Source organism: Lepidochelys kempii, chromosome 6 (assembly GCF_965140265.1).
Source record: "Lepidochelys kempii isolate rLepKem1 chromosome 6, rLepKem1.hap2, whole genome shotgun sequence".
Lineage (NCBI taxonomy): Eukaryota > Metazoa > Chordata > Testudines > Cheloniidae > Lepidochelys > Lepidochelys kempii.
In genome coordinates, this window is record NC_133261.1 from 46,383,839 (window position 1) to 46,396,122 (window position 12,284).

Here is a 12,284-nt window from a genome sequence, read left to right on the forward strand (position 1 = left end):
ATTCCAGGCTCTTTCTCAGGCTTTTAGCCAAGAGTCTTGTTCCCTTTTCAGGACTCAGGCCACTTTCCCACTGACTGACTGGGGGACCGGAGCCCATCCACTACTCTGGGTCCCAAACCAGAGACCCTGTCAACAGTAACCATGTGATGGCTCCCTTAATAGTTGCTACTGCTGCATTGCCTGTGCTGCTTCCCACTCAATCCCATCACTTTCACCCATTACTTTAGGATAACAATCCTTGGTTCTCTTTGTCTGTTTCCTGCTTGAGCAGGGACTCCTGCAGGCCTATTTCCTGGAGAGTGTCACAGTCTTCCAGCCCTTCCGGTCTCAGACAGCAACTGACCTGCTTAGCCCCTGCAGCTCCTTTTATCTGAGTCCGCAGTGCTTTGATTGGCTGCTTCTGTGCAGACTCTCTAGGCAGACGCTCTAGAGGGCCAGCCATCCTTCCTGGGAGCAGGGTGTGGTAAGACTATGGGACCTCTAACAGGGGGCTTCAAAGGGCATGTACACCCTGTCACATGTATACAAAGGCAGAATCAGAGCCTAATATTGTGCAGTTAGAAATATTCCAACAGGAATCTGTTTAAAGTGCTATACAGAATGTTCCTAGTTATTTTTGGTAAACAGTAAACTTAGTATGTGCAAATATTGTTGCTGTTTCTATAACACATTCAAATGAGAATTATTTAACACTTTGTATTTACAGCAAATACAACACAGTACAGCAAAGATAATATTCAGCATGTGCTAAAAATGAAAAAATATTTAAGAGTCTCATATTTGTAGCTAGGAAGAAACCTTCTGAAAAGGTCATATTTTTCAGAAAATGCCCCAGTCTACAGTTTGATTACACCATATTGACTTTGACAGTTCTTAAGAGGAAATTGTACTAAGGCAGGCAAGCAAAAGCACTAAATAAAGTACTAATAATACTTAGCACTAACATAATGTCTTTCATCTCAGGATCACAAATTGATTCACAGAAATGAAGTGAGTGTAGAAATGGAAACTGAGGCAGTTTTTTCCAAAATTCAGGCTGAGTCAGTGGCATAGCCAAGGACACATCCAGATCCCCACTGCAAGTCAGCTGATGGAATGATGACACAAAGCCTCTTCCCTAACATTCAAAGAAATCCATGTTGAGGTAGAAAATGTATTCCTGATGAATATATTGAACCAGCCAAATCTCTAGTGGAAAACCATTGTATCTGATGGACTTTCATTGGGATAAATTTAGCCCAGTATCACTACAATATTTGTGTCATAAAGTATGTTTTCATTTCACTTACTCATGTCCGATTTACCCTGCAAAGACAGTAAAAATTCAGTATGAAAAATAAACAATGAATTGGAATTGAGCATCTTAATTTTCAAGGAGTGAAACACTAAGGGCTATTTTTATGTTTCTTGATGAATAAAATGGAAATCACATCTAGTAAAATATGTAAGTTTCGCTCAAGCAAAATAAGTTACTGAACCCTATTTGCAGACAAATAACCCATTTCAAACCAAACATTGTAGCTTGTAAGGAGAAGAATAACAAAGATTTTAACATTCTGTTTTGTAGCGGTCATTGTTTTGATCCAAAAATGTGTATTTCCAATTTTGCATAAGTGAGCACTTCTTGGTTATGACCTTTACACAAAAATCAATATATGTGACGTGGATGAACTCCTTTCCAGAAAGGAGACAAACAAATCGTCTGGGATGTATCCTATTGTGCAATCCAGCAGAAAAACAGTCATGAGATGTTACAATGGGCAGTGATCCAGGATACTGCTTTGCCTTTTTACCTGTTGCACTGAATGTGCAGCAAAATATGGAAGGGCTGTTTTTAAAGTAGAACCTGCTTTTAACTGCTGACCGTCAGATAATCCATAAATGGGAGAATATATCCACGTCTATTTATTCCCTTTAAGACTATCCTTTACTGGCAAAATGAAGGGTTTGACTTTTTGCCCTATGACTTTTATGCTAAGTAGCAGCATGAAGTAACAGTACACATCTCTTCATCTATTACAAGTGAGTGTACATATAGGGTAGCTCTCGACTGGCCAATGAGAACTGCTGACTATCTCCCCTTGCTCCCTGTGCAAGCCAGTCAATCAGAAGTATTGGGGTGATCAGAAAGGCAGTCAGGTTTTGCATTTGATGCTTAAGGGTATGTCTACACTTCAAAGAGTAGCCCACAGTGCAAAGTTTTAAAGCCCAGATCACTTAACTTGGGCTCCAGGGATCAAGCCGTGCGGCTAAAAATAGCAGTGTAGATGTTCCTGCTTGGACTGGAGGTCAGGCTCCAAGGTCCTTCCCCCTCACCAGGTTTCAGAAAAACATTTTCCATTTCCAGGCAATATTATTAATATTAGTCCACCACTCTCTAGAGTTCAAGCAAAAAACCCCTGCAACACAATTTTCTCCCCCTTTCAGGGTCTGAGAAGGGTCATCCAGCCTCCCCGCTGAGTGAAAAGAACAGTTACTTACCTATGGTAACCATAATTCCTAGAAATGTTATCAGTGTGGTAGACCCCACTTAAAGGCTATGTCTACACTGCAATTAACAATTCGTGGCTGGCCCGTGCCAGCTGACTCAAGCTCATGGGGCTTAGGCTAAGGAGCTGTTTTACTGCACTGTAGACATGCTGGCTCAGGCTGAAGTCCAAGCTCTGTAACCCTTCCACTTTTCAGGGCCCTAGAGCCTGGACCACTCTCTGAGCAAGAACATCTATACCATTATTAAACAGCCCCTTAGCTCGAGCCCATAAGCCCGATTCAGCTAGCATGGGCCAGTCATGGGTGTTAAACTGCAGTGCAGACAAACCTTAAGTGTCTCATGTGTGAGATCAGAATCTTTTAAATAGCAGTGTCCATTGGGCCATGCCTGCACCAGGCATGTTTTTAATGCTCCTCTCTCCAAAGGCATAAAGTGCGGAGTGGCTGCAATTATCCCTCAGTTCCCTTGCTAAATCATAATCCCAGATATAGGATTGGAAGGTGGAATCCACACTGATTACATCTCAAACAACCACAATTATTACAAGGTAAGTAACCATTCTTTCTTCTTTAACTATATATCCATGGTGAATCTCACTGTAGGTGACTGGCAAGCAGTGTCCCATCTGGAAGATGGAACTGTGGAATTCTGACGGACCTAATTGGACGGTGATTGTAACACTGCCTTCTCAAACTTGGCATCTGACCTAGCAGTTAGTTCAAGAGCGTAGTGCTTAATGGACACCAAGGAGTTACTCTGCATAGCAACCTTACAGCTTTCTAATATGAATATGCTCTTGGAGTAGGCAGCGGATGTAGCTTATGCTCTCGAGGAGTGAGATTTAACATTTGGAGGGAGAGGCATCTCATCCATCTAGTAGTAGATTGATATTCACTATGTGATCCTTTTATACATCCTCTGAGAGGAGAGAGCTTGAATGTTCAAAGCACAAGAGATGATCACAAAAAGAGGAGTGCCAGATTGAAGGGGCTTTTTTAATCAACATAGTATAATAAAACTCCTGAAACACGCAGAATGTGGAGATTCTTCTCCCCCATTGTGGCATGGGCTTTGGTGAAGAATACAGGTAAGTAGATGGACTGGTTCAAATTAAATTCTGAAACCACTTTACGGATAAAAATTGGATGAGGTCTCAGCTCTGCTAGCTGAGGAGATGGCAACTAAGAAGACTGTCTTGAGTGTAACGTGGTGTAGGTAGCATTCCAAAATGAAATGGCTGGAATGGACAGCATTGAGATTCCATGCAAGCAGTGCTTTCTGCAACGTGGGTAAGTATGCAACAACCTCTTCAAGAATTTTGATATTGATGGTGTCATAAATATAAAGGGAAGGGTAACCACCTTTCTGTATACAGTGCTATAAAATCCCTTCGGGCCAGAGGCAAAACCCTTTCACCTGTAAAGGGTTAAGAAGCTAGGATAACCTCGCTGGCACCTGACCAAAATGACCAATGAGGAGATAAGTTACTTTCAAAGCTGGAGGGGGTGGGGAGGAACAAAGGGTCTGTCTGTCTGTGTGATGCTTTTGCCAGGAACAGAACAGGAATGGAGTCTTAGAACTTGTTAGTAAATAATCTAGCTAGAAATGTGTTAGATTTCCTTTTGTTTAAATGGCTGGTAAATAAACTGTGCTGAATGGAATGTGTCTTTGTGTCTTTTTGTAACTTAAAGTTTTGCCTAGAGGGATTCTCTATGTTTTGAATCTGATTACCCTGTAAGGTATTTACCATCCTGATTTTACAGAGGTGATTCTTTTAGTTTTTCTTCAATTAAAATTCTTCTTTTAAGAACCTGATTACTTTTTCTTTGTTCTTAAGATCCAAGGGTTTGGGTCTGTGTTCACCTATGCAAATTGGTGAGGATTTTTATCAAGCCTTCCCTGGGAAAGGAGTGTAGGGCTTGGGGGGATATTTTGGGGGGAAGACGTCTCCAAGTGGGCTCTTTCCCTGTTCTTTGTTTAACACGCTTGGTGGTGGCAGCTTAGGGTTCAAGGACAAGGCAAAGTTTGTACCTTGAGGAAGTTTTTAACCTAAGCTGGTAAGAATAAGCTTAGGGGGTCTTTCATGCAGGTCCCCACATCTGTACCCTAGAGTTCAGAGTGGGGAAGGAACCTTGACACATGGGATGCATGAAGACTAAAGAGAACTGATCAGGTGGATTCCATGCAGAGATTATTGCAAGGTGGACTTGATGGAACTGAATGAAAGCCCAGATGCAGATACAAATTTTGGGCTCTTAATATAGCATCTCAAAGGCGGAGAAGCAGCTGTCTGTAGCTCACAGTCTATGAGATTGCTTCCCTGCCTTCCAGATCCTATGTTCCTTCTCCCCACCTTACTTACTTTGCAGAAGCAGCTGCCTCCATCTACAGCTGGCCTGACATGGCAATACTGAAGTCGGGAGAGGTTTCCTAAATAGCTTGGCTGCTTAAACCATGGTGATAGGAGTATGGAGGATTTTGCTGCTCCTCTTGATCTATCACCTTCCCTTTCTCTGTATGTGGGGGGAGAGGAAATATAGTCTGCTTCCCTGCCTTCGAGATCCTATATTCCCTTTCCCCCACCTGTATACATATTGGTATGTCTGGTTTGGTTGGGGATGGACAGTCCATTTCTAAACACTGAGACCCTGAAGGAGGAGTCTCTGGTCTACTCCCAAGATTCCCTACTGGATGTTGGTGAGAAGGTATGCCCTGCTAATAGGGACGCTGAATAGATTTGTCCAGGGGTGGTGCTGATATATGATATTGGTGGTGGAAGGAAAGGTGCATGCATTGGTACTGATGAAGATCTCAGTATCAAAGACATTGCCACAGAGGATATTACTTCCTCTGCTGGTACCATGAGTGATTCTGTTGCTGGTGCCAATATAGGTACTGGAGTGAACAGTGTCAATGTCGTTGCTGGGCTTGTGTATTTTTATGCTGATCTTTGGCCACTATAAGTGGTTAGTGGTCTCCTCCCTGGAGGGCTGGTATTTTGACCTCTGCTTATGGGAGGACATAAAGCAGTGCCTGGAGTCATGCCTATCTCTATTCTGGACTTCCCTGCCTCTGTGAGGAGGTGGTACAGGTCTTTGGCCCCAAGGCTGTAAGTACGGTGACTTCAATTCCAAGACTTTACTCAACAGTGATTTCTTTTTGGTACCACTCTCCTTGTGTGCTGGCTGTTAAGGATACTTGCACAGGAAGACTTTCCGATTATCTCTTTTTCCTCTGGGTTTGATGTAACTCTCACAGATTTTCCCAAAAAGTGAAGCTTGAAGTGGGCATCTTGGGATTTCTATGTCTGTGCTGAGAACAAATTGCACATTGAGCACTTGTTCAGCGTATGCAACTCACTGAGACAGAATGGACAGCAGCTATAGTAGTTGGTGAGCAGGATTATGTAATTGCAAAATGGACAAGATTTAAAGCCTTTGAGTTCACCATCACGTGAGGACAAGGGACCAGGGTAGTAAGAAAACACAAGGAGAATTTTGTTTGTTTGTTTTTATCATTTAAATGGAAAGGGATAGAGAAACTAATCAGAGGAATTGATTTTGATCAAAGGGTTTCTGTCTTGTTGCCAAGGTAGGAGCATGAGGATGTGCATGGCACAAGCAAGGCCTAACAAACATTGCTAATCAAAAGATTCCAGTCTTGTGCATGAGACACATTCATACCTACTGTGGGATCCACTCTAACAAATACTCAAAGAAGAATTTGCACTTCCCCGTCCGCAGATTCACCTTTTCTTCTTCTTTTAGATCTAGCAGCTTGGCCCTGTTGCTTAAATTAACCTCAGCTGAATCAATTATCCAGATATTTATTCTCTGCTGGTTCCACTCCCAATCCTGCAGAACTGCTACAGAAAATGCACTCTATGCACAGCTAAGAGATTCTTAAGAACTACACAGGTAGCATGCCCCATTGCAAGCACTCATCAAATCCACTTTCTCTGTGTTTTGCCAATTATGATGACAAAGTAAGTTTTTACTCTTTTTCACTCCTGTTAGGGCAGCAGGGCCAACACAGCTATAGGAGATGGAGATGGATTCCATTCTGGCTTGTGCATCATCAGTAGAATTGTTACTTGGTTTCAACTGCAGAATTTTTATGTTGGTGCTGCATAAGCCACAAAGAAAACACCTTGAGATTCAGTTGAGTTTGTAATGGTTGCAAATAGGAAAAAAACCCAAACATCTTTTTTACCTGTTAACTGAATAGATTTGAGATGGAAGGCATTGAAAGGTGGTAAATATGGAATCCTATTGTGCCATGTACATAGTCACTCTTTCGAGTAGCATTGCACTTTAACTATGTAATTACTATTATTTTATGTTAGCAGGCTTTTATCCCCGTTTTGACTTCAGCCTCCCAGTATACAGTAAAGATAGCTAACAAACAGAACAGGCTAAGAAAAGAAAACGTCTGAATGGCAGTTCTTTACAAAACAGACTTATTTATAATAAGCAAGTTACTGATCAGGGCAGAATAATATTTCAAAAAACTGGACTGTATTACAAAACATATCTTCAAACATCCATTTCTGTTGGATTATTGCTGAGAGATACTAATTGGTCTATTTCAGAAACTAGACTAATTTACAAACATTCATAAAATAGTGAAAAAGTCGCATGCTTTAGAAACTTGATACATTATCATGCTTCTGGACTAAAAACAATATGAATACAATAGCAAATGAAGGACATTGTTAACATAGTTTAGTAATGTTTACAGTGCTTGTTCTTCTGTTTTATCTAACTCTTCATGCTTCTTCTCATTTGTCTCTGCTGATTTTTTAGCTTCAGGTTGAATCCATGCAGGGCTGTGCAACTTCTGTTAACCAACACAATGGGGAAAACAGAATCAATGTAAGTATTGTAATATTATGGAATGTTACACAGATGAATAGTGGGATACTAAATAAAAAAGGTCATCTTTCTCATCAAGAAACACAGGCCTCGATTTTGATCTCATTTTAAATCAATCCTGATTTAAATCAAGAATTACTGAACTGAGGAGTAAGTGAGAGGAGAATCAGGCCAACAATCTGTGGTCATCATATTACACTGGAATACAAGGAATCAACACTGAATGCTTAAAGTGCCATAGGAATAATGTGCGCACAGCTGTATTTATTTTTGCTAGACTTTGTACTGCTTTTGAAATAACTATAGTATGTCTGCTGAGTGCACATATACATGCATGATACATGTATATGTATACACATATGTATAATGTGTGTCTCTCTATATAGAGTTAATCTACATTCCATGAAACCTGTAGAATTTTTCTCAAAATACCAAAATTTTGATTGTAGAAACAATTGTATGAAATCAATTGCTCACCTTTTATAGATTTATTATTAGAGGATACTGCTAGGAAGATTTCGAACAACAGAATATCCTTCAACTGGTTTCTGATTGTCTGGTTCAGAATTCTGGTCTCTGCTAGAAAAGGTCCTAGCCATTTTGTTGACTAGGGTGAAAAAAAATGTTGATGCTCCCCCCACACCCTAAGTGGCAGAGGGGGAAAAAAACCAGCTGGTTAATCAGTGGTACAAAAATGGCTGGAGAATTAGAATGGAGCAAACCAGCTGAGCTGCCCAGAGGTACAGCACTTCCCCTCTCTGCTACAGAATATCTATGTAACTGTATTTTTATTGGACCAACAGATGAAGGGGAAGCAGAGTTTCACCAAATCATAGTTAAATCACACCTGGAGTTGCAGCTAGCGAGGGATGTTAAGAGTAACAAGAAGGGTTTCTTCAGGTATGTTGGCAACAAGAAGAAAGCCAAGGAAAGTGTGGGCACCTTACTGGATGAGGGAGGCAACCTAGTGACAGAGGATGCAGAAAAAGCTAATGTATGCAATGCTTTTTTTGCCTCTGTCTTCACGAACAAGGTCAGCTCCCAGACTACTGCACTGGGGAGTACTACATGGGGAGGAGGTGGTTCGGGACTATTTAGAAAAACTGGACGTGCACAAGTTCATGGGGCCAGATGCGTTGCGTCCGAGAGTGCTAAAGGAATTGGCAGATGTGATTGCAGAGCCATTGGCCATTATCTTTGAAAATTCATAGCGATCCGGGGAAGTCCCGGATGACTGGGAAAAGGCTAATGTAGTGCCAATCTTTAAAAAAGGCAAGAAGGAGGATCCTGGGAACTACAGGCCAGTCAGCCTCACCTCAGTCCCCGGAAAAATCATGGAGCATGTCCTCAAGGAATCGGTTCTGAACCACTTAGACGAGAGGAAAGTGATCAGGAACAGTCAACATGGATTCACCAAGGGAAAATCATGTCTGACTAATCTAATTGCCTTCTATGATGAGATAACTGGTTCTGTGGATGAAGGGAAAGCAGTGGATGTGTTATTCCTCGACTTTAGCAAAGCTTTTGACACGGTCTCCCACAGTATTCTTGTCAGCAAGTTAAAGAAGTATGGGCTGGATGGATGCACTACAAGGTGGGTAGAAAGTTGGCTAAATTGTCGGGCTCAACGGGTAGTGATCCATGGATCCATGTCTAATTGGCAGCCAGTATCTAGTGGAGTGCCCCAAGGGTTGGTCCTGGGGCCGGTTTTGTTCAATATCTTCATTAATGATCTGGAAGATGGTGTGGATTGTACCCTCAGCAAGTTTGCGGATGACACTAAACTGGGAGGAGTGGTAGATACGCTGGAGGGTAGGGATAGGATACAGAGGGACCTAGACAAATTGGAGGATTGGGCCAAAAGAAATCTGATGAGGTTCAACAAGGACAAGTGCAGAGTCCTGTACTTAGGACGGAAGAATCCAATGCACTGCTACATATTAGGGACCGAATGGCTAGGCAACAGTTCTGCAGAGAAGGACCTAGGGGTGACAGTGGACGAGAAGCTGGATATGAGTCAACAGTGTGCCCTTGTTGCCAAGAAGGCCAATGGCATTTTTGGGTGTATAAGTAGGGGCATTGCCAGCAAATCGAGGGACGTGATCGTTCCCCTGTATTCGACATTGGTGAGGCCTCATCTGGAGTACTGTGTCCAGTTTTGGGCTCCACACTACAAGAAGAATGTGGAGAAATTGGAAAGAGTCCAGCAAAGGGCAACAAAAATGATTAGGGGTCTGGAACACATGACTTATGAGGAGAGGCTGAGGGAACTGGGATTGTTTAGTCTACAGAAGAGAAGAATGAGGGGGGATTTGATAGCTGCTTTTAACTACCTGAAAGGTGGATCCAAAGAGGATGGATCTAGACTATTCTCAGTGATAGCAGATGACAGGACAAGGAGTAACAGTCTCAAGTTGCAGTGGGGGAGATTTAGGTTGGATATTAGGAAAAACCTTTTCACTAGGAGGGTGGTAAAACACTGTAATGCGTTACTTAGGGAGGTGGTGGAATCCCCTTCCTTAGACGTTTTTAAGGTCAGGCTTGACAAAGCCCTGGCTGGGATGATTTAGTTGGGATTGGTTCTGCTCTGGGCAGGGGGTTGGACTAGATGACCTTCAGAGGTCCCTTTCAACTCTAATATTGTATGATTCTATGTTTCTATGATAGTTATACACAGGGTTTGGAAATTTTTCTCTCCCCTCCCCCCCAAAAAGGAACACTGAGTTTATAAGAATGGCTGAGCTGATTATTAGGGCAGTCAAGTTCTTTAAGTATTGTAATAGTTCCTAACAGAAGGCCATCTCAAACCACCAACTTCAATCAAGTGGAGTGGAAGTCTTCATTGTGATTAATGAGGAACTACCTAGAAATCACTGACTTAGAATAAGCAGATATAGTTCAAGGAATTTTTCATTTGATAAAGACACTTTTATAAAAGGGCTCAATTACTCGAAGACAGAAGTACCTGAAAGCTAGGATCTGTTTCTGCCACCTTGAAGTGAGGAGATGTTGAATTATTGTGCTTCCCCAAACAAGTCTTGCCAACCTGAAAATACAATCATTGAAACCATATCACTGTTACAAAGGTTTTGGGAAAAAAATCAGTGATTCTTCTTTCCTTCAGTAGATGGGGTTGACACTTATATAGCCCTTTTTATGTTCAAAGCTCTTTACTAACATTCTCCAATTTATCCTCACAACAGCACTGTGGGGCAGGTAGATAAGTAATTACAATTCCTATATTACAGATGAGGAAACTGTGGCAGAGAATTTAAGTAGCTTGGTCAATACCACAGAGAGAGTTGGAGTAAAAACTGGAATTAAGATTCAGGACTTCTCGATTTCCATTCCTTTACCTAAACCACTGGGTCATCAGTAGAACAATGGAATTGATCAACAGATTGAGTGGGAGGAGGGCATCTGGCTCTCTAAGTACAGAAAGTGCATTATGTCCAGCTCTTTAGGTGAACATGAGATGAGAGGGACAAATCAGCAAAATTTCTGGAAAGGAAAGCTGTGCCTTTGTTATCTATTAAAAATCCTTTGAGCATGTCAATAGAATAGTGAATAAAACAGCGCTGGTTGATATCATTTATTTGAAGTTCTTAAAGACTTTCTTACTAAAAGGAAACAACATAGTCATAGACTGAGAGGTAAAGGACTCTCTCATAGACAGAAAGCAGAGTAGAAATATTCACTCAATTTTCTACACGTCAAAAGTCTCACCTATAGTCTAGCCTGTTAAGACTGGCATTTATTATATTTATTCATGAGATGGAAAGGAAGTGAACAGTGGTGTATAATTGTTCAGGTTAGTCTAGGGAAAACCTTGAGAAGTTTAAGAAAGACCTAACAAAGCTAGGTGAATGGGTAGTGTGATGACAAATGAAATTTACTAAAGGGGCATAAAAAAAACCAAAAACTAACTAACAAACAAAATATTAAGTTGTGTTTAAAAATAGTAGACAATAATACTAAATAATTATTAGACAATTTTATAATTGACAGTTTGCCGTCACCTACAAGACTGAAATGTTTTGGTCATTTTGTCTCAGAAAAGATACAACAGAAATAGAAAGGATCCAGTGACAAAAGTTAGTAGAGGCTTGGAAAAACATTGAAATTGGGAAAGATTAACTGTAGAGAAAGGAATGGTTTAGAGCAGAGACAAGTAATGGAGGCATGATTAGGATTAATAATTGTTTTTTATAAGGGACCAATCCTTCATGCTTCATCTTACAAGCCAGCCATTAACTGATGTGGTTCTGGGGATAGGAAGAAATTTCTCCTATGGGCATGATATTCCAGCAGGTGTAGACCTGCTCCAGAGCTCCATGGCCCAACTGACTCTGTTCCTGCAGAACACTACTGGAAACCAGTGAGAAGAGGCAAGTAGGTAGTCGCTGAGGAGCTTTCCAGTTCTGTCTCCCAGAAGCAGACTCCAAGATTCCACCTTCCTCAGCCCACCTATAGGCCTCATCCAAAGCCCACTGAAACACGACTCCCATTGATTTCAATAGGCTTGGGATCAATCCTATCATAGTAGAATCATCATGATTGACATCAGGGGAAGCAGAGCCTCCTCTGATATCCCTGTTTCTCCCCACTGAGAGATAGTCAATACATTGAAGGGGTTCCTCTAGGTGGGCAAACTACGGCCCGCGGGTTGCAAAATGGTATGGAGGGCCTGGTAGGGAAGGCTGTGCCTCTGCCAACAGCCTGGCCCCCACCCCCTCCAACTTCCCACCCCCTGACTGCTCCCCTCAGAACCCCCAACCCATCCAACCCCCCCTGCGCCTTGTCTCCTGACTGTCCCCTCCCACGATCCCCCGCCCTACCTGCCCCCTGGGATCGCACCCCCTATCCAATGCCCACTGCTCCCTGTCCCCTGACTGCCCCAACCCCTATCCACACCCCCA

General features: G+C 42.0%; 1 protein-coding gene across 2 annotated transcripts in view; it reads right to left on the reverse strand.

Moving 5' to 3' along the window:
• Positions 1 to 718: 718 nt before the first annotated feature.
• LUZP2 (leucine zipper protein 2) overlaps positions 719 to 12,284 on the reverse strand; it is a 332,586-nt gene continuing 321,020 nt past the window's right edge. Inside the window, exons 9-10 of one of the 2 annotated variants that reach the window (XM_073347817.1) lie at positions 10,331 to 10,411; positions 719 to 7,330 (exon numbers count right to left, since the gene is read on the reverse strand). In XM_073347817.1, coding sequence (XP_073203918.1) covers positions 7,226 to 7,330; positions 10,331 to 10,411 — 186 coding nt within the window. In that variant the 3' untranslated portion in view covers positions 719 to 7,225. The remainder of the gene's footprint in view (positions 7,331 to 10,330; positions 10,412 to 12,284) is intronic. The other variant, XM_073347815.1, reaches the window with a different exon arrangement.